Source organism: Dipodomys merriami, unplaced genomic scaffold, assembly GCF_024711535.1.
Source record: "Dipodomys merriami isolate MVZ:Mamm:240054 unplaced genomic scaffold, mDipMer1.0.p SCAF_44, whole genome shotgun sequence".
Classification (NCBI taxonomy): Eukaryota; Metazoa; Chordata; class Mammalia; order Rodentia; family Heteromyidae; genus Dipodomys; species Dipodomys merriami.
In genome coordinates, this window is record NW_027206002.1 from 4,264,805 (window position 1) to 4,287,906 (window position 23,102).

General features: G+C 40.1%; 1 protein-coding gene across 5 annotated transcripts in view; it reads right to left on the reverse strand.

Moving 5' to 3' along the window:
- Positions 1-23,102, reverse strand: part of Mapk9 (mitogen-activated protein kinase 9) — a 40,107-nt gene that overhangs the window by 4,604 nt on the left and 12,401 nt on the right. For 3 of the 5 annotated variants that reach the window (XM_069993845.1, XM_069993846.1, XM_069993848.1), the window contains 8 exons: positions 18,411-18,540; positions 16,196-16,254; positions 13,722-13,860; positions 9,574-9,739; positions 7,669-7,740; positions 3,599-3,781; positions 2,631-2,755; positions 1,743-1,806 (listed from right to left, as the gene is read on the reverse strand). In XM_069993845.1, the coding sequence (XP_069849946.1) occupies positions 1,743-1,806; positions 2,631-2,755; positions 3,599-3,781; positions 7,669-7,740; positions 9,574-9,739; positions 13,722-13,860; positions 16,196-16,254; positions 18,411-18,540 (938 nt within the window). Of the gene's footprint in view, positions 1-1,742; positions 1,807-2,630; positions 2,756-3,598; positions 3,782-7,668; positions 7,741-8,089; positions 8,162-9,573; positions 9,740-13,721; positions 13,861-16,195; positions 16,255-18,410; positions 18,541-23,102 lie in introns of all 5 variants that reach the window. The other 2 variants (XM_069993847.1, XM_069993849.1) reach the window with 1 other exon arrangement.

Consider the following 23,102-nt stretch of genomic DNA (forward strand, 5'->3'; position numbering starts at 1 on the left):
AGGTGGGGGGAGGATGGGAAAGGATGGGAAGAGGAAACAAAGGAGGAGGCTACAATGCTTGATAAGAAATGTACTCATTATCTTGCCCATGTAATTGTAACCCCTCTGTACGGTATTTTCACAATTAAAAAATAAATAAAAACATATACACAAAAAACAAAAAAAAAACAATGCTTCCAAATCACCTGAACCCTCCACAGGCACTGTGACGTGTTATTTTAAGTGGCAAGACATGGTTAATTCACTAATATAGTCTACTAGGGCATCCATATTTTGATCCTTTATATATATAATTTTTTTTGGTCAGTCATGGGGCTTGAACTCTGGGCCTGAGTGCTGTCCCTCAGCTCTTCAGCTCAAAGCTAGTGCTCTACAACTTGAGCCACAGCACCACTTCCAGTTTTCTGGTGGTTTATTGGAGATAGGAATTTCTCCACCTTTCCTGCCTGGGCTGGCTTTGAACCGTGATCCTCAGATCTCAGCCTCCTGAGTAGCTAGGATTACAGGTGTAAGCCACTGGTACCTGGCACTTTTTTGTTGTTGTTGTTTATTCTTTCTATCTTTCTTTCTTTCAGTGCTGGAGATCAAACCCAGGACCTTACATGTTAGGCAATTTTTCTACCATTGTGGCCCCAGAATCCATGTAACTTTTCAACGAGACTATAAGGACAGTCAGTAAATGCAGGGCTGTTCTGAATCAGAGGAGCAGGAAGGGAGGGGAATGCACAAATGAGCAGAGCAGTTCTTGTAGATATTTTAAAGGATCAGATGATTTTCAAGTATCTGAATGTGTTTCTCTCCATCATTACTTGTGGTTCTCCAGTGTTACCACCATCATCTACATGTGGGCTGCAGCCTCCTTCAGACTTAACAGAAATGAATCCATACACTTAAATCATGTCTTAGCAGTTTCCAACTTTCACTGATAAGAACAACTAATTGAACAGTGTAAGTTGTTAGGGGTTCCTAACATTTCAGCATTCATGAACTAACAGCACAATGCAAGCACATACTTGGGTCCATGAAAGTGGTTGAATGCTGCACGTGTGCACACCCAATTCTGGGAAGGGTTCAGGCCTGGTTCTTTTGTTTTGTTTTCAAGACAGTGTCTCAGTGCCTTTGCTTGGGGTGGTCTCAAAATGGTAATCTTCCTGTTTCTGCCTCCCAAGTATTTGGGATTACAGATATGCACCCAGCTGTGCACCCAGATATGGTGATGCCCAGCTCTGACCCTGCTTTTCAATGAATACCTGTTAGTCAGCATTTTTATACCAGTTTAGTTTTTGGTGGTAAGGTTAATCTTATGCTGATAAATAATATCTTCTTGTCTATTTTTAATTGGCTATTTCCCCTCAAACTAGATTTTTTAAAAATATATACATGGCCTAAAACATAATGCATAAGTTCATATGATCCTCAGCCGGGATCCTTGGTATCTGCTTAGACAGGAAATTTTGTAAGAGGTTACTTGACAAATTTGCAACATGTTATCTAGATAGGTGTGATACAGTTACTGACTTTAGTTGACAAACCAGTAGTTGATACTGTAAAATCCAGTGAAAATACAAACAGTATATAGGTTTCCTTTAAACATTTTCAAGTTCTTTTTCAACTAAGCAGACAGAGAAAGAGGAAGAGCACTAGAGAATCTCTAGCTTCCTCCTAAGGGCTCAGGTCAAAATTTAAAACTTTCAAGATTGCAAAAACATGTCATCAGTAAGGTTTAAAGTAAGCTCCTTTACCTTTCCATTCTTCAATTGCATGCTCTCTTTCTTCCAACTGGGCATCATAAATTTGAGGTGGTGGCTAAAAATGAAATGGCATGTAAGGTCAACAGTTCAAAGAACAATGAGGCATGATAAAAAAAGGTAACATCTCTTGAAATATCTCTACACTATTTGTGATATAGATTTAGTTTCATTAGCACATTTTATTAAAGCAATTTTGTCATACCTATGCTACTGTAGCAGTTTTAGAATCAAAATAAGGAAAAATAGGCAAAAAAGAGAGCTGTTACTAATAATCCTCTTAACCACATGACTTTAGGACCCTCCACAGTCATCTGCCAGATGTGATCACAAAATTAATAGCCACAGAGATTAAGCCCAGCACCGCTATATGAAAGCTGTTCTGTGCGTGGCACTGTGTCGTGGGCTTTGCTTGTATCCTCTTATTTAGGGCTCTGAATTGGAGAGGCAAAGTTCATTCACACAGCATTGCCATGGAAAATGGACATGAGCACCAATGCGGAAGAGAACTCCTTGTGCAGGAGGACAGGGAGGCCCAGATGCCTCAGAGAATAATATAAACAACCTTGTCACTTCTAGCAAGTCATTTAGTCTCTCTGGTTCAGGGGCCTGAGTAAGAGCAAAGTGCATGGTGTAAGGCCAGGCACAAAACAGATGCTTATTAAGTCATCATTAAACATCAGCTTTTGCCAAAGGCAACTATGTCATCACCGAATAAGCATGTTCAGCCTCAATATCAAGGTATCCGACACAGGGTGTGGGCCTTTAATTTTGTACTCAGGAGCCTGCTGTTCATCTGTAGCTTTTCAGACAAACAGAGGGAGGATCTAGGAAAAGTAAGCCCTGCTGCTCATGTAGGTAACTTCCAAATGGACACTTAACTGCTTCCGCTTCTGCAGGGTCATACCAAACAGTAATGTATGGGTGACGCAGGGCTTCATCCACAGAGATACGCTTGTCTGGATCAATCACTAACATTTTCGATAACAGATCTCTGGCTTGACTTGCTAAGGGGGAAAACAAATACTAGATTAGTATGCTTATGCTATTTGTCTGAAACAAAACCACGTAGTAGAGAACTAAATGTGACAGCATAGACAGAATAATGAGACATGTTCGAGCAAGAACAAAGAAGAGCCAAAGACTTCTAAGAAAAAGTGGCCACCATTTTTTTTTTTTTTTTTGTCTGTCGTGGGGCTTGAACTCTGGGTCCGGGCACTGTCCCTCAGCTCTTCAGCTCAAGGCTAGTGCTCTACCACTTGAGCCACAGCCCCACTTCTGACTTTTTCTGCTTATGTGGTGCTGAGGAATCGAACCCAGGGCCTCACACATGCAAGGCAAACACTCTACCACTGAGTCACCTTTCCAGCCCTGTTGAAAACATTTGTATTGCTGAATATTAATTGCACAAAATCATGTATGTAAAGCGTTTTAATTGTTCTCACCTGCCAGGGAAGGCTGCATGTCTCTTAGTAAGACAAGACTTATTATACAGCCCAGGCTTATCTCAAACTCTTCTTGCCTCAGTCCCTGGAGTGCTGGGACTATAGGAGTGTGCCACTATGCCACACTCAGTTTACAAAGCTAGAATCTTCATTTAAGTGTTCTTTATAGCTGAAAACTTTAAAATCGGATTGCTGATTCAATACAAAGTAATTTCAATGTTTTAATTTTGGCCAAAGCAAGACATCTCTTAGCCTTTAAGCTTTCTCTCTGTAATATCTTGACACAGGCAGACATCTAGGCTTTGTTTCAGGGTTTCAACTAGCTTATCTCCTAGTATGCACAGGTTTTAGAGTACAAACATGGATAAACAGCATCATCTGCATCAGAATAAAAGGACATCTTACTTTTAATTTTGTCTCGTTCAGATTCTGATGGAAATATCCAATCTGGAAAGAGTTCTTCAAACTTGATTCCAGGATACTTTGGTCTGTTTTCTACATAATTCCTCACAGTTGGCTGAAGTTTCTTCATGAACTCTGATGACGGTGTTCCTAGTTGCTCAATTACTTTATTCCACTGATCAATATCTAAGGAATCTCTTGAGGAAAATACAACTGACGTGCCTTATAGTCATATTACATGTGATACCACCATTCAAAGAAAAATTATTTTTTTATACCTATGGCCAAGTAAGCAACTATGCCACATACCCCCTCCCCCAACCAGGTCTGTAGAAGCATTTGGATCTAAATAGGTAAAGTTTGGACTTTCAAATTAAGAGTACTTAAAAAAAAACACCCACATACTCTGCATCTATAAACTATGATCACAACTTATTAAATCAAAACAATGAGATTTATTTGCCTTCCTAGTCTAGTTCAAAATAAAATTATGACAGAGATGATTAAGTCTGTGGTAGAAATGATTAAACATGATATTAGGTGCACAGCTCTCTAAGGAAGAAGAATATGAGAGACCCATCTGATCTGTTATAGGTGGGCAACTGAAGTCCCGTGGGACAGGCTAGCCAAAGATGACAGAGTGAGTAAGGGGGGTGGAAGCAGGGCTCTGGCCTTCCTACACTATAGGCCTGGGCCTTTCCCACATGAACATATTCCTGAGACTGAGCAGCGATAGCTTTCAATTGTCATTCTGTTTTAGTTGGCATGGACCCAGCTCCACCATTCCTATGAAATCTAGTAATGCACTTTACTTCCTTTCAAAGTACACGACCTGGGTTTCAGACTCAGGTGTCAGGGAAGCCAATCTTCCTCAGGGCAGCCTCGTTATTTGCACAAAGCAGAAGGTAACCGGCCGGCCCTGCCTAGTTCACAGGGTGCTTGTCAGGCTTGGGGTTACTAGGATGATGTGTGTGGAAAGTGATATTGAACCTGAAAATAAAGCTGGGGGTGGGGGAATCACATAAACAACAGCTCAAAAAGGTGATTGACTGAGGCATTTCTTGGGAAACAAACTTAGGTCATTTTGAAATCCCTCAGTACATAGACATATAAACTCATCTTCTTCTTTTTTTTTGGGGGGGGGGTGTCCATCCTTGGGCTTGAACTCAGTGCCTGGGTACTGTCCCTGAACTTTTCTGCTCAAGGCTAGAGTTCTACCACTTGAGCTACAGTTCCACTTTTGGCTTTTTGGTAATTAATTGGAGATGAGTGTCACAGACTTTCCTGCCTGGGCAGTCTTTCAACCTTGATCCTCATATCTCAGCCTCCCAAGTAGCTAGGATTATAGGCTTGAGCCACTAGCACCTGGCTAGACATAATGCTTTTTCTCTCCCATAGGAGAACACAGCCAGTTTTTTCTTTTGTGGTTGCTAGTTGCTAGTACTGGGGCCTGAACTCGGGCCTCACACTTGCTAGGTTGGTACTCTATTACTGAGTCACATTCTAGCACAGCCACTTTGTTTTGATACTCCTTCAATCCCAGTAGCGATCATGCCATTTCTTCTGTTTGCACAGGTATCTCCTTTGATGAGTTATCTGTACTGGCCAGGCCCAGAGGCTCAAAGCTGTAATCCCAGCTACCTGAGAGGTAGAGATTATGAGGATCATGGTTTGAGGCTAGCCCAGGAAAAAAAAAAAAAACAACCTAGCAACACCCCATCTGAACAAGTAAACTGAGTATGATAGTACGTATTTGTCATCTCCCTTATGTGGGAAGCTTTGGTAGGAGGATCACAGCTTAAGTCTGGCCCAAGCCAAAAACCAGAGAACTTATCTGAAAAATAACCCAATATGTACAGAGGCTGGAGACATGGTTTGAGTGATAGAACATTTGTCCAGCAAGTGTAGTGCCCTGAGTTCAAGCCCTAGTACTGAAAAATAAAAAGTTACCTACACTTCTGTCTCTAATTCCCAACTTCTCATTCTTTCCTAAACATATCTTCACTGTGCTATGAGCTTCATGAAAATTCTGCTCATCCAATGGTCAATTATCAGCCCTCATTTTCTTCCTTTTTCCCTCTCTATCTAAGCGCTTGTGACCAGCTCAAGAATTCAGTGCTATTAACAGACTGATGACTCCCACATTTACTTCTTTAGTCTAGATCTCTCACTGCAATATTACACTTGATATTTTTACTAACTGGTATTTCCAGACTTCCACAAGGCCAATGGACAGGTAGACCTTCAAAGTAGATGGGACTGTAGGCCCTGCTCTCTGCCTGGAGTGAGCTTCTGCCATGTCCCAGTAGACAATGAACTACCTCTGGGAGATCTCCTTCTCTGTCCTCTTTTACCCTAACCTTGCTGCTTTTGAGAGCCTTTCAAAACCTAACGTAGACTAGAAACAGGCAGAGGTGCTCCATACAGATCTGATGGATTATAATAATGGTACAGGCTCATTTTCATAGATGTCAGCAATGGGGGGAAGGAAAAGACCCAGGCAAGCCTGGTGGATTTCCTGGGTGTGGTATACACACCATTGTTATTTAACTGTCATGATCCTGTCCAAGACTCAGAGGAGGCCAGAATGTCTCACGGACATATGGCTGCCACAGAGGAGTCTGACCCTGGGCTCAAACTGGCCTGCTTAAAGCTTTCTCTTAGGCAACAGTGGGGACAAGAGTTCCTTTTCTCCTCAGGTCAAAAAATCTAAAGACTCTGAGAACCACAACTTGACTTCTGTGACCCCAAATTTCACTTAATGTTTGAAAAATCTGGCAAACTTTCTTTAGAAAAGGAAACTAACATTACTTGTAAAACATTAATTCATGACCATGCAACATGTTAACATGTAAAGTATGAACTTTAAAGTATTAAAATGCACTAAGGTACCTACATTCTTCATGTTTGTATAGTTTGGAGAAAATATGTTTAGTAAAACAAGAAAAGGCACACAATGAATAAAAATTAGGACAAACTACTCAGTAAATATTTTAAAATTATTAACCTCTAGAATACCCCAGTTTTTCTTCTAAGACTTCCTTATAGTTTGAAACAAGTGAATCTAAGGTAGAACTACAGAAAAGTTCCAGAAAAATTATTAGAACAAAATTAAATGCTATATTTAACTTCACGTCTTACATAATCTATGGTGTGGGAAATGTAAAGGAGGGTAATAGAAAATACTTTCATTCTAAGTCCATGTGGTGAAGAATTCGTACAAAGCATGATTTCCTTTAAGTTAACATTGATCTGCTACCAAAGAGAGACCATTTTGAGTTTTCATAGCAAAAACAAAATACAAACTAACAGAAATATTACAAGATTAGAACACAAAGGAAAAGGGCAAAAAATATTAAGATGGAAGAAGGACTATGAGGAAAGAAAGCTATTATAACTGTTATAGTGTCTATCCTCCTGTGTGCTATGCTGTATTGCTGTATTTGCTCACCACTGTGTGAGTTAATCTTTTGTATTTAATGCCTTCCATAGTAGGTTGGAGCCTTTTAAATGCCCATAAAACACCAGCAAAGTAACAAACTAGAAGAACTCACATTTGTTCCTCACAACTTTTTTTTTTTTTAACTTAGGTCTCAGATGTATGTTTTTATTCTTACATTAAGGGAAATACTTTAATGCATACCAACAAAGAACAAAACATTTTGATTGATTCAATCACACAAGCGTATTAGCTCATTAATTTAGATAGCATCTTTCTTAATAGAATTAATGGAGTGAACTAACTTATACAACAGTATTTTCATTTAAATATCAGAATACATTTATCAAAAAGTAAATGATTTCTTCTACACATCTAGCTATTTTTTATAAAATTAGGAGCTAACACAATTGGCTTAACATAACTCCAAGTCTCTATAGAACCAACACAGGTAGTTAAGAACAAAATGTAAAACGGAGCCATTTGGTTTGTGACACTAAGTTAACACACACCACAAAGCCCCCTGAGAACACAGTGTGGAGCGTGACGTTTCCTTCTGAGCATCTGTAAGTAGGTGCGCTCATGCTGCCCATATGGAAAGCATGGCCAGGGTCAAGGTCTCGGGGAAGGATACGGTCAGTGCCTTGGAAAATCACACAACCTTTCACCAGCTCTCCCATGATGCAACCCACTGACCAGATATCAACTGAAAATAAAATGAAATGATAAAATTATGAAGTGCCATGAACAAAACAAAAGTGAGGAGAAAAGGAACTCTAACGGTGTACTACACACACAAATATGGAAAAGTAAGTTGCTAGCTAGGGGTGAACCGTTTATACAGTATGAGTGATTGCTGACCTCTATTTTAGCCTTCAGTTTGCAGCAATCTGGGGCCTTAGTGCCAAAGATTCCAATGCTTTACAGCTTAAAACAAACACACAAAAAAAACAAACCAGAAACAAGAAGTAGCTATGAACATAAAGCTTCTCAGGGGCACACGCCCGTCCCACACCCAGCCAGCCAAGTGCTGGGTGTCTCCCTGTGAAGGATACAGTCTCTTCCTGGAAACAGGACTTTATGGAGGACCATTTCTGCCATGATGCACCCGACAGACCAGATGTCCACTACCAAACACCAGGTGATTAAAAGCCAGCTAGAGAGCCCACATCTCTTTTCTCCAAACCCCCTCCCAATCAAGACCAGGCACACTACACATTAGCTTGTCAGTGGGAGCTCTGGTAAAAACCCAGCACGTCATTTCTTTTCTTTTTTTTTGGGGGGGGGGGGGCGGGAGAGGGGGAGGGGCACCGGACCTGGGGTTTGAACTAAGGGTCTGAGCGTTGACTCTGAGCTTTTCTGCTCAGGCTAGTGCTCTACCACTTGAGCCACAGCTCTACTTCTGGCTTTTTGGGTACTTAATTGGAGATAAAAGTCTCATGGACTTTTCCCCGGGCTGGCTTTGAACCCTGATCTTTACATCTCAGCCTCCTGAGCAGCTAGGACTATAGAGGTGAGCCACCATCACCCCTGGCTGAATAATAATTTCTAAACAGCCAATCAGAAAAGAGCAGTGCTCAGTAGGCAATGGACTGGGATCAGGGCAGGATCCAGTCTAAGCACAACAACATAGTGTTGGCCTCTCTTGTGGACCGGGCGCAACCCCATGCCTCAGGTCTCATTGGCAGAGGTGTCTACATGCTGCTGTGGGTGGGCACATATGAGGGAAAGAGAATGGTGGGTTTGACTATCTCCTCTTCTCCAGGATGCTCATGGAGCTGGGCCTCTCAGAGCAGTAGTAGAGATTACAAAGCACTGAAATGAATGCATACACTCATTCCAGAAGACTCGAGCAAATGTGATCTGTTAAAAGCCAACTTTCAAAGAACATGTTGCATTATTCCATGTACAGTAAATTTAAAAAATAAGTATATTCACTCTTTGCTTGGGGAATAAGGATAATGTGTGGGTTAAGACACAGCCAGGGCACTTGGGGAAGGCCCTGGGGGCTGCTGGTTATGCAGGCACGATCAGAGCAGGATGCACACGCAGAGTGTGCACACTTTTCTACTACAGGCATATTATATGTTGATTAGAAAAAGTTCAACTATATAATTTTGAAAATGAAGGATTTTAGCTAAGGGAATACAAAATTAAGAACGGACCCATGGATTGCGATAACTGATGTGCAGCATATGTTTCATATGCTTTGAAAGAGAAGAAACTACTGAGGACCACCAGTACTAGTTTTTTTGTTTTTTGTTTTTGTCAGTCATGGGCTTGAACTCAGGGCCTGAGTGCTATACCTGAGCAATTTTGCTCAAGGCTAGCATTCTACCACTTGAGCCACAGTGCCACTTCCAGTTTTCTAGTTATTAATTGGAGATAAGGGTCTCATAGACTTTCCTGCCTGAGCTGGCTTTGAACTGCAATCCTCAGCTCTCAGCCTCCTGAGTAGCTAGGATTATAGGCATGAGCCACCGGCACCCGGCCAGTGCTAGTTTTAAGCATCACAGCTTGCATAGTTGTCTGTACTCACCATTCTCCTTGTAGCCCATGCCCAGGATGACTTCAGGGGCCCGGTAATAGCGAGTTACCACGTAGGGGGTCATCATAAAGTTGGTGCATGCTGTCCGGGCCAAGCCAAAGTCAAGGATCTTTAGGGTGCAGTCTGATTTCACTACAATGTTGCTAGGCTTCAAATCCTAGGGGAAAAAATGGTTTGAATTAATAAAATGAACCAAAGATAAGAGACCCAATTTCTCACAGGTGAGGAGCTGTAAGTCAGTGACTTCTGTGTATGGAAGACAGGTAGAACTAGGCAAGTTGGAACAATTTTGGAAAATCCTACTTGCAAATGTTAAACTCATATAAATTAGCTTGAAGAAGTCAGATAGGCAAGGCTTGATATACACTGGTAATCCCAGTACTTGGGAGAGGGAGGCAGAAGGGTCAAAGTTCTAGGCTAGCCTAACCCTTAAACTTTGCAAGATCTTGTCCCAGACCCAAAAGAAACCAAAAGCAAAAATAAAGAAATCTCCCGCTTCCATTTCTCCTTTGCTTAAAACTCAAGAGCTTGCAAACCTCTTCCCAGTCCCTGGGCCATCCTGCTCATCTCTTTTTTCTTATCTCCACCACCCATTCCGTCCTCCACACACTGCTCCTCCACCACTCCAACTAACCCACTCCAACCTATCGACTCATCAGTCAGGAACTGCACTGTTCAATAGAAATATAATGTGAACCAGGTTTGTAATTTATATTTTCTAATAGCCATGTTAAAAAATGTAAACAGAAACAGGTGAAATTAACTTCCATAATGTGTGTCATCTAACCCAACAGATCTATACTATTATCATTGTAGATCATAACTAACACAAAACATCATTAGCATCTCATATTCTTTTAATTATGCTAAGTCTATGAAGTCAAGGATGTATTTTCCAATTATAGCCACTTCTGGCTAGTGGCTCAATGTTTGTATGTGGCTGGAGGCTACCACACTGGACAGCCCAGGTTCAGACTTTTCTATCTCTGGAGTCTTCTTGTGGCTCTTTCTCCACTTGGAAGAGGAATTTCATGACTGCTTATTTCAACTGTCTTCTGTCAAAAGGACTTAACACTCTACCACCCATGTCACTGGCCCCACAGACTGGATGTAATACATTAAATCACCTGTTTTTGTTTTTGTTTTTTTGATTTTGGGTCTTGGGCCTAGGCACTGTCCTTGAACTTTTTCATTCAAGGCTAGAGTTCTACCACTTTGAGCCGCAGTACCACTTCTGGTTTTCTGGCAGTTAACTGGAGATGAGTCTCACAAACTTTCCTGCCTGGGCTGGCTTTGAATTGCAATCCTCAGGTCTCAGCCTCCTAAATAGCTAGAATTATAGACATGAGTCACTGGCACCTGGCAAATCACCGGTTCTTTTTACTGGCACCTACACCTCTTCCCTGACTGTGGGAAGACATAGTTCTCTCACTGTTCCCCAAGATTCAGAAGCCTTACCTGGCATAGAGGACACTGAGAAAATGTTGAATCAATGTACATACTCAACTACATTTTTCAACACCTAACACAATAACTCTATCCCCTTCTCCCCCCATAAGGGCCTTCCTTTGCACTGATCACTGTAGGCCCTCCCTCAAGCTTCAGAAATCTGACTGCCTAGCTTGTACATTCACCTTAGAAACTGTTACTTCTAAATAACTTCCATCTTTTCTCCTCACAGTATTCAACTATGTAGCTTAAAGTCAAATTGGAGGGTTACTGCCACATGGTTACCTCACGGGTACTTAAAAGTGTGAATCTTAGCACCTGACTGGAAAGCTTCCCAAGTGACAGGCCACAAAGGCGTTGCAGGGATGCCTCAAGACGATGATGCTGTGAAGTTGTTCCCAGGATATGCCGAGAACCTATTAAAATCTATAAAAACTGCAATTATGCTTTAATACTGTCAGATGCTCTTTCCGAAACTCCCTGAATCCAGTGACATTTGAATGGGAAATTGATAAATTGATATTTAAAATGCAATAAAACAAATGTCTGGCTGGGGATGTTGATCAAGTGGTAGAGCACTTGCCTAGCAAGCATAAGGCCCTGGTTCAATCTTAAGCGTGCACACACACACACACACACACACACACACAGATACATACACACATACAAACACACACACACACACACACACAGAGAATGCAACCAAATTTCTACCAGGCCATCTACAGAGGTCCTCCAGCCACTTTAGTCCACCTGCAAGTATTGTGCAAATACTTCCATTTCTCAGTATCAGCTGGAGATTGGTTCTAAGATTTCCATGAATATAAAAGCCCAAAGACCCTCAAGTCCCTTATATAAAATAATACTATGTTCTATGCATATCATCTTGTATACTTTAAATCACCTCTACATGAATTATAATGCCTAATACACTGGAAACGCTATGCAAATAGTAGTTACATTGTATTGTTTGGGGAATACTGACAAAAATGTTTGTATGTGTTCAGTACAATGTTTTCTGTTTTCCAAATATTTTTATTTGCAGCCAGCTGAATGCATAAATTTAATAAAATTAAAGGTATATATCATTAGGAGAAGAAATAGAATGGCTTGTTAGGAATCTTTTCTTTTTAATTTAGGAGCCTAGTGTTGTTTTTAAAGTGAACATACCACCACAATTTGTATCATTTGAACTCACCACTAGGTGGCAGCAAAGGCTTCACTTTTGAATAACCTAACTGGAGGCCAGACTGATGCTTATCAGCATACAAGGCCCCAGGAGAATGGGATATGGACTACTCTCCTGGCCTTGTGCCACAGACCCAAGGCTTATAGGAGGGGCCATGTCTCTGTTTTTCCTGGGTGAATGGCTCCACCACCGCAGGAGGCCTCCATTTAGTGGCTGTGATGGACCGACCTTTCCTGGCACCTGAGATATCAGGAGGAATTAATACTGTTAAACCTCTGAATGCTTCTCTATTAACAGGCATCACTGTCCTTGTTCCCACTACTTCCTTTCCCACACAGACTTCAGGTCAGAGAAGAGGCTCTTACTGCTGGGAATGATCTAGACAGATCTAGACAGCCTGTCAATAAAATTAGCATAGTAGTAATTCAAGCAATGCTAAGAATACTAGTTTTCAACAAAATTGTATTTCCCTGCTTTCAGTCTCTAACATTTTCAGTGCTTAAAGATTCTACAATGGTCTGCTTTATACAGCAATACAAAAAATTATAAAAATAGCTTAGAAAATTATATTATACCTCCCTGTTTGTGTTTTTTTTTCCTTGTGGTACAAGGTTTGAATGTAGGGCCTCACATTTGCTCATTGCTTGCTTGGCTGGCAGTCTACCACTTGAGATACGCCTCCAGTCCTACTTTCTGCTTATTTTGGAGATAGCGTCATTCAGACTTTTCTGCACAGACTGGCCTCAAACTCTGATCCTTCAGTTCTCAAGTTTCCTTGGCAGATAGAATTTCAGGACTGAGCCACTGGCATCTGGCTTTCCTGTTTCATTGTTTTATTTTGTTTTTTGTTTTTTGCTGGTCATGGGGCTTGAACTCTGGGCCTGAATGCTGTCCCTCAGCTCTTCAGCTCAATGCGAGTGCTATACCACTTGTGCCACTTTGCCACTTCCGGTTTCCTGAATGATTTATTGGAGATAAGAGTCTCACAGATTTCCCTGCCCAGGCTGGCTTTGAACCGTGATCCTCAGATCTCAGCCTCCTAAGTAGCTAGGATTACAGATGTGAGCCACTGGTGCCTGGCAGCTTTCCTGTTTTTTAAATTCTGCTACCCGACAGTGCTGACAGTATCTTCATAATTTTCTCTTTATTTTCCTTGATCACTACAAAAGGGATTTAAAAAAATGGAGTAAAGGGTATTTGGGAGTTCTTTGTCCTATACTTGCAGTTTTCTCAAAGTTTTAAGTTACTTTAAAATTTAAAACAAAAAAATTTTTTTTCTGTAGAAAAAGATATATCTATAGTGCTGGCTTACACAGGGACTGGACAAGCTAGGTACTCCACAAATGCTTTCTCATCTGGCTATTGTTTTGAAATACATGATTTGATAGTTTATTTGAATTTTCAATATTGCCAAATTTAAAACAAAGTTCTTTTCTATCTGAAGGATTGTAATAACTGAATAACATTACTTTAAAAATAAAATCATTATGTCATTACTTACTCTATGAATGATACCAGCTGAATGCAGATGTTTAATACCACAGAGCATCTGGTACAGAAGGTAGGACATTCTTTCATGGTCCAGCTCCATATGAATAACCTGACATAAGTTAGCATCCATTAATTCCATAACCAAATACCTGAGGATAAAAAAAAAATCAGCCATTACAGGAAAATGACACCAAATTCCTTATGGTTTATTCAATCAAACATTTTACGAAACAGTAATAGCTCACTATCTAATCACTGAATTAGCTAAAGTAAAAAAAAAAAAACTCAATGCATTTTTTAAGGAGTATTTGGAAAGAAAATTTAACTGTGTAAAAATTTTCCAAAGAATGTATTTTTCAAGTTAAAAATCAAACATCATCTATATCATGGCAAATAAAAATTTGCACAAATTTTCCTACTTGTTTCTCCTCTACTTGATCATTCTTACCAGCATTAAGCCATGCTGGTAAGAAACAACATTTATAAAGAAAGTCTTAACAAATGCCCTATTCTGGTGGAGGACACTGATAACTGGGAGTAAGCAGGGGGAGGGGAGGACATGTGGGAACTCCTATCTTCTGCTAAATTTTGCTATGCATCTGAATTGCTCTAAAAGTAAGAGTCTATTTTTAAAAAGTGATCATAAGAGGAAAAGAAAACTTCCAACCTCATTTCCCCACAAGTTTCCTCTCCATTTCAATGTCTAGTCTCTTTCCTTAAGCTTATTATCCACCATAATCTCTCATGTGGATAGCTGCAGAAGCCTCTGTTCCTAATTGGGTTTCTGTGTCTCCACTTTACAGAGGTTTCTACTCAGAAACAAGTCATTCTTTTAAAAAAACAAGCCAGGCAAGCTAATAACTCTACCGGAAATCTTACTCTGACTTGCCTTAGTAACCTAGGGGCTCCTGTAATGTCCATCTTCTCCTCCTGCTTTACTGGCCACATTGGCTTCTTGCCTGGCACACGAAGCATGTTCTACTGTTGCTCTGCCCCGACCATCTCCCTTAATCTCCACTCCACCTCGCCACAAAGACCTCATCTCCTCCAAGACTTCCTTTACATATCACCAACTTGCTGAGGTCTTTCCCCAACTAGCCTGTCATGGTTCATTTTGAGTGTCAACTTGAACAGATTAGGTAATACTTTACCTAGAAGCCTGCTAGAGCCTTATTTAGGGTTTGTGTGGGAAGGTGTTTGTAGAGGTGAGTCTGAATGTGGGTGTGTGACATCCAATCAGCCAAGGGCTGCAACTGGTTAACTGGTCTCTTCTACATGAACTGAGACAGACTTCTACTGCTGGCCTTGGACATCAGAACTGTGGGCTCCCTAGTTCTAGGACTAAGACACCAGTGGTCTCTGAGGTTCTCAAGCATTGGGTCTTAGATGGAAAGGTATACACTGGCTTCTCTAGCTCTGTGGCCTTTGCATTTAGAGCAAGCCATGATAGCATCTCAGCTGCTACCTCACATAAGGCTCCCCCTCCCCCATCTCTCTCTCTTTCCCTCCCTTTCACTCTCTCTCTCCCCTACTGGCTCTCTCTGGAGAACCCTTCCTATTTAAAATTGTAGCATGAATCCCAACCTCCCAACACTAACCCAGCTTGACTTTTTATCCAAGCACTGAATATATTCTAGGGAACTACATACTTTCCTTACCTATTTATTATCTTTCTTCTCTGGCAGGATCTAGGAGGGTGTTGGCTACCTAAAATTTGTAATAAAGGGAATTTTGCTTCCATTTGTCACTAAGGTACACTTACTCCAAAAGAACATATAGCACGTGGTGAACAATCATTTGTTCTATGATTGAATACACCAATAAATGTAGGATCAAGTTGAACATCAATATGGTAGACTAGTATTTCATCTCACTGCTAGCAAGGAAAGCTGGGAGGCTGGATTGGGAGGATTGTGGTTCATGGCCAGCTCAGGCAGAAATGGTTTTGAGACTTCTTCCCAACAGGTGGTGTACACCTGTTATTCTACCTACACTAAGAATCCTAAAACAGGCAGATTGTGGCTCAGGCTAGTGCCTGGGCAGGAAGCCATTTTCTCAGAAATAACTAGTACAAAAAGGGCTTAGAGGTGTGTCCTAGCAAGTATAAGATCCTGAGATCAAACTGAAAAAAAAGTCTATAAAACACAGACTATTTAATGACACAATCATTTCAAGTAATACTCATAAACACCTATCGAGAACTGAAGAAAATTTTGTAGTTCAGTAAAATAAAGTAGACACAGCAATGGTCACTGCCTGCTCTGAGGAATTCTCTGCACTTATCTTTGATCAGTCACAGGAATAAGAGAATTCTAGGCAAAACAAAGTAAATATTAATACCCCCTTTTTTTGTAGTGTCATTCATAGACAAAAGAGTATGTATGGTATCATTAAGAAATGGATGGCCCCCTACATTTCCTAAATACTAGAAATTGGCTACTTCTCTTCTAAATTTTTTCCATCTTTGATACAATTGATACTTACACATCTTGAAATTCTTCTAGAGTTTTTTGTGGTGTAAACACATTTAACAAACTAATTATCTGAAAAGAGAAAATTAAATATACTTCAGTATACCAAATGACTCTACTGGATTACAAAAATTTAGCTGAATATTAAAATGTATTAAAACAAAAAAATCACATAACAGTAGAACTCAATTATTATTATTATTATGGCTGTTATCAAAACATTCTATTTGATGGCATTTGAGAAATGTCAAACATCAACTGAAAACAAGATGTACTTTTAGTCAAGTTCCTCTTATGTGTCCCTAGTAACTTAAAACTTAAGTACTGTTAGAAAATGTACTGTACTGAGTTTCTAAAATATTTTGAAATATGAAGACTAAACTTGTGGTTTGGCATTATATACTTCCTTTTGAGGAAAGGCTTAAAGAGCTGACCCCACTGTCACCCCCTTATGAGTCACACTGCTTTAAACCTACATCCTCAATCATCTCAAATGACCAAAAGAGAGATGAATTGTTCAATCTATACAATTGGGATTATTGGTTAGTGAAAGAGAAAAAAAAAACTCTGCATCTATTCTTCAATCTTCAAACCAAAATCAACTAAAAATTGAACAAAGATTTAATCCTAAAACTACAAAAACATTATAATATGGATAAATGGTTATGGTATCCTGGTATAGAAAAATCATTTCAGCCGGGTGCCAGTGGCTCATGTCTATAATCCTACCTACTCAAGAGGCAGAGATCTGAGGATTGTGATTCAAAGCCAGTCCAGGCAGGAAAAATCCATGAGACTCTTATCTCTAATTAATTATTTTTTTAAAAAAATATTAAGTGAAGCTGTGACTCAAGTGGTAGAGCAATAGATATGAGAAAAACATAAAATTAAACACCTCAGGGACAGGACCGAGGTCCTGAGTTCAAGCCCCAGGACTGGGACATACACACCTCAGGGATAGTGCCCAGGTCCTGAGTTCAAGCCCCAGGACCGGGACACACACACACACACATACCGGGACACACACACACACCGGGACACACACACACACACACACACACACCGGGACACACACACACACACACACACACACGCGCGCGCACACACACGCACACACACGCACACACACCCAGGCTTGGAGGTGTGATTCAAGTGGAAAAGTACCACCTAAATAAACAAAGATGAACAAACATGAGGGCTTGGGTTCAAACCCTAGTAGTGTCAAAAAATTTAAACTAAAGCCAACTCAAACCACAGATTCAAAACAATAAACCAAACTTTTATATCTAATATCTCTATACCAGAAAGAGCCATAAAAAGTTAAAACATCTAATCTTCCATATTAATCTTAAATATTTAATCTTGAATATCATTGATATCTAAAATACTAATCTTAAGTATTCTTAAAAAAGACAAAAATAAAAGAGAGGTTTTAGCTGGGCGCCAGTGGCTCACACCTATAATCCTAGCTACTCAGTAGGTTGAGATTTGAGGATCAGGGATCAAAGCCAGCCCAGGCAAGGAAAGTCCATGAGACTCTTATTTCTAATAAACCACTCAGAAAACCTGGAAGAGGGGCTGTGGTTCAAGTGGTAGAGTGCTTGCCTTGAGCTGAAGAGTTGAGGGACGGTGCCCAGGCCCAGAGTTCAAGCCCCACAACTGACCAAAAAAAAAAGGTTTTAAGTTGACCTCTCAAACCTCTTCCAAATTCACATTTTATGATGTCCCCATAGGGTAAGGTTATCAAATTAACACTCAGAAGATCATTAGTAAGACATGCAGTGGTAGTGCTAGCCTTGAGTGGAAGAGCTGAGTGGTAGTGCCCAGGCCCAGATTTCAAGCCCCAGGACCACCCCCTCCCACTCCCTGTTTTTTGTCAGTCATGGGGCTTGAACTCTGGGCCTGGGCACCATCCCTAAGCTCTTCAGCTCAAGGCTAGTGCTCTACCACTTGAGCCACAGCGCCACTTTCAGTTTTCTGGTGGTTTATTGGAGATAAAAGTCTCACGAACTTTCCTGTCAAGGCTGGCTTTGAACCGTGATCCTCAGATCTCACCCCCCTGATTAGCTAGGATAACAGGTGTGAGCCACCAGTACCCAGCAAAATATAATGATTTTAATAGTCATTCTTAACCTAGGTCTGAACTCAGCCCATCTCCCAAAGAACTTGAAGGTTATCACATGGCTGAGAGTATCAAGGCCTATGGAGGAAACACAGACATAACTTACATTTTTATGATTGACACATTTTAAGAGGACAAGTTCACGATAAGCTCTCTTTGCATGTGTTTGATTCTGAAAGGGACGGCTTAGTTTCTTGACTGCAACATTTATTCCAAGAACTGTATCAAAAGCAGCACTATAATTAGGAAATAGAAGTAAACAATTGATTAGGATGGCTTTAATAAACATAGCAATGGAGAACACAACATTCAACATATCATCTTTTAAAATGAGTGAACAAATCAGGAAAGATGTTCTGCTTGTTTCCCATCAAGGCAGAAGTGCATATGAAGAGGAGTGCGTAGGAGCTGGCTAGACTGCAGAAGCAATTTAGTCCTCTGCAGATGCAGGGGTGACCTTTCATCCACAGTTTGGGTGGCATTCCACAATTCTTTGCACATGGAATTTTCACTTGAGAAGATGAAATTATTTTAAGATTACTATGTTCAAAACCAGGTAATATTTTCTTTTTTATTTTGGGATGTGTGTGTGTGTGTATGTGTGTACCCATGGACCAGTTCTGGGGCTTGGGCTGGGTGCTGCCGAGTGCTCTACCACTTGATTCACAGTTCTACTTCTGGTTTCTTTCTCATTAATTTGACGTATAAGTCTTCCCTTTCAAGCCTTGTGCTTGGCTGGGGTATCATCACTTGAGCCATGCCCCCCAGTTCTGGCTTTTGCTGGCCTAGACTGGCTCCAAGTTGTGATAGGTGTGAGCCACTGGCACCCAGCAGAGCTAGGTAATTTAAGCAGAGCCAGATAGTTTAACACAGAGAATGTAAGGCCAAGAAATTAAATCCTCAGTTCAAATAGGCCAAGATAATGAACAATAATTGTAACTTACAGAATTATAACCTCTTTGTACAACTATAGTACTTAACAATAAAATTTAAAAAATAATTATCACTGATTACATGTAAGTACATTTTGGAATTATCAGAGTAACAAAGTAAAAAGTTAAACTCATGGAAAGAATGCAACAAATCTAAGTTTTGATTGATTGTGTTTTTCCCAGACAAAAGAATCTAAAAAGAAAACATAAGCCAAAAATCTCATGGTAAATACCCAAGATACAAAAAAATCTCTGATGTAAGCAATAGCTATATATAATATGCTGCTGGAAATACTTCTTCCCATTAGTAAGAATAGAACCTACAGCCTGTGTTTCCTGCATCCCAAGTTCTCTGAGATTTAGTGTTCATTTCCCTCCAGAAATTAAGCATGGAAAATAGTTGCCTAACTACCACCATTCAAGTTCCAAATTAGCACTAAATAGCTTAGTGTTATTTCCTTTGACTACTCATCAGGAGTTCAAAGGTACCGAAGACCATGTGAGACACTAGGTGGAGCTTTTTTTTTTAATTTTTTTTTTTTTTTAGTCCGGTCATGGGGCCTGAACTCTGGGCCTGGGCACTGTCCCTCAGCTCTTCAGCTCAAGGCTAGTGCTCTACCACTTGAGCCACAGCGCCATTTCCGGCTTTTTTTTTCTGCTTATGTGGTGCTGAGGAATCGAACCCAGGGCCTCATGCATGCAAGGCAAGCACTCTACCACTGAGCCAACTTCCTAGCCCCTAGGTGGAGCTTTTAAATTGCTTCTGTGTATTTATTTTATTAAATTTATAACACTGTGTATACTTGTTCTTTTCTGTTAATAATGCTTCTGGGCCAAACAACTCCTAATTTAACTAAATCTGTTTTAAGTTGAAGGTTGTTTATTGTAGCATTTGGTTAAGGATTATTAGAAACATCATTTTAATTCAGTTCATATGTACATTTACACATATGTAAATTCCTTAGCCCATCTACAGATGCATCATTCCATATGAATCATAATATGCTGAAGGAAAATCAACTTGGAAAATAAATAACTTGTGTACAATACACATGTGTATTTGCTTCTCCAACTCAAGAATCTGAAAACATATATTTTTCTGGTCTCAAAAACCCATACATTTTTCTGGTCCAAAGTTTCAGTTACACAGGAATTATGGGTAAGTTCAAGAGCTCAACTATTCAATACAGTATCCATAGTTAAAAACAATGTATTGTTTTCTCAAAAACTGCTCAGCAACAGATTTTAAGTGTTCTCACCACAGAAAACACGTTTGTGAGGTAGTATACATGTAAATTAGATCAATTTATTCTACTACATATACATGTTTTAAACATGTTGTACACGATAAAAACATGTACTTTCTATTCTTTAAAAAGTTATAAAAAATGATTCAAAGGGTCCAATTCTATGCATCTGAATAGACACAGGCTTCTCTAACTCCTAGTTTCAACTTCAAAAGCAATGACCTTCAATTATTCATGGTCACTTTGTAATCTCTCTTAAACCAAAAAGCATATATTTTATCCTGATTTTATTCATTTATCTAGTTGAAAAAACAACTACTTATTCCATAGTAAGAGAATTAAACTACTTATTTGAGATTCCCCCATGCTTGCCAGTTTTGTTCTTGTGTTATTTTTAGGTTTTCCTTTGTAACTTTAAATAGCATGCCTAAACTTACTCCACCAACTTTCAAAGGAATCTCTTGACCCACCCCCACAGTAGGTAAAGTGAGACCAGTATATTCTATCCCCGTTCTCTCTCTTCATTCTCTCATTTCCTCTAAACTTGTGGCTTAAATGGTCAAGCTTGCCAACACATGTTTCTTATGTACATATTAAGTCTCCTATGTTCTTTAGGATGTGTCTAAAAATTGAACACCATAATATTGCATGTATATATACATACATATATATATATATGTATATATACACATATATGCTTTCATTTTCCAAAGACCACTCACACCAAAAAATGGTTTCCAGAATCAAGGAGAAATGGGCTTTAGTTTCTTATATTCTATCAGTCACTAAAACATTAGGTCCTTTGAAATTTCTTTCATATTTAGATCATGGCTTTTAGTATCTTACCCCACCACAAGTTTCTAATAAACTTTTTCTTATTATTAGAGAAGAAAAATGCCTCTTTTGAAGTGTTACCATCAGTACTTGCTAATTTCTTGTTCATAGTATTTATTGTTTAGAATCTCTTCTGTCTGGGGACATTTTCTTGGAGGGTCTGCAGCCTGACACTATATAAGCCTGACACTGCTCTAATCCCTAGGATTTCTTTCACAGGCCTTCACTGTGTCTTTTATGATCTGTTCTTGTTTGGTCTTACTTGTTGGAATACATCTTTAAGAACTATTTGCTACCACCACCCCTGAAAAAGCACATGGAAGATAAATGATCATACTCTGCCATCATCCTTGATAGTTGGAACTAAAAATCAATTTTCTCGCAAAACTTTAAGTCCATTGCTTTGCTGGATTTCAGCATGTCTTTTTTCTTTCTTTCTTTCCTGTCTTTTCTTTCTTTCTTTCTTTCTTTGTTTTGGTGCTGGTACTGGGGCTTGAATTCAGGGTTTTCACTTTCATTCAACTTTGTCACTCAAGGCTGGTGCTCTGCTACTTGAGCCATGCCTTAACTAGCAGCTTTTGCTGGTTAACTGGAGATAAGTCTCCTGATTTGTCTGCTGCCTGAGCTGGCTGCAAACTGAGATTCTCAGGTGTCAATTTCCCAAGCTGCTAGGATTATAAGTCAGCCATTCCTTTGCTTTGGGCTCCTCAGCTCAATGACTTATCACAGTCATGTCTGTCGGTGTCTCAAAAGTCCCTTGAGACCCCTTCCAATTACTATCCCTCCTGTTCACCAAAGGTAATAACTACTTCTGACTTTTACCATTTCTTAAATTTTACTAGTACTTGGGTTTAAACTCAGGTCCTCACACTTGCTTGGCTTGCTAGCTTGGCTGGCACTCTACCACTTGAGCCATACCTACAGCTCTGACTTGTCTGATAATTACTTCCTTGCCTTGAACCAGCCGAACAGGTTTATTTTATTTTGCTTTGCCAGTCCTGGGGCTTGAACTCAGGGTCTGGGCACTGTCCCTGAGCTTCTTTTGCTCAAGACTAGCACTCTACCATTTGAGTCACAGTGCCACTTCTGGCCTTTTCTGTGTATGTGATATCGAGGAATTGAACCCAGGTCTTCATGCATTCTCCCACTAAGCCACATTCCCAGCCGCTAAACACTAATTTTTAACCACCTCTTTCCTCCACATTTCCCCAGTAGCTTCTAGGAAAAGATAATTATGAGTGAAAAAGAATACTGGATTTGGGAATCTCAGAACTAGACCTGTGAAGAATTAGATTCTACCAAAAACCTCAAGGAGCTTGGGAACAGATTTTTCCCCAGAGGCTCCACAAAAAAGCCTAGCCCAGCTAACATCTTGACTTTAGTCTTCAATGGGATGCTGAGCAGAAAATATCATCTTACAGTTCTGGATGAAGAAGTCTATAGATACTATGCGGCTAAAACCAAGAGGCTGGCGGAACTGTACCACTCCTGGAGGGTCTAGGAGGAGAATCTATTCCCCTGTCCTTTCTGGTTTTGAGGCTTCACTCCTGGCTCTGTATCACTCCACACTCTCTGTTATCACACTTCCTCCTCTTACCATGAACCTCTGGTCTTCTTTCTGTAAGAACACTTTCTCAGTGATGTTGCACCCACTGTGCTGGGTAGCCTTCCCCTCCCCCCAGATCATTAATTTAATTAAACCCACAAATTTTCTTTGGTCATGTAACATTCACAGCATCCAAGAATTAGGATATGGATGCCCACACACTGTTTTGGTCCATTATG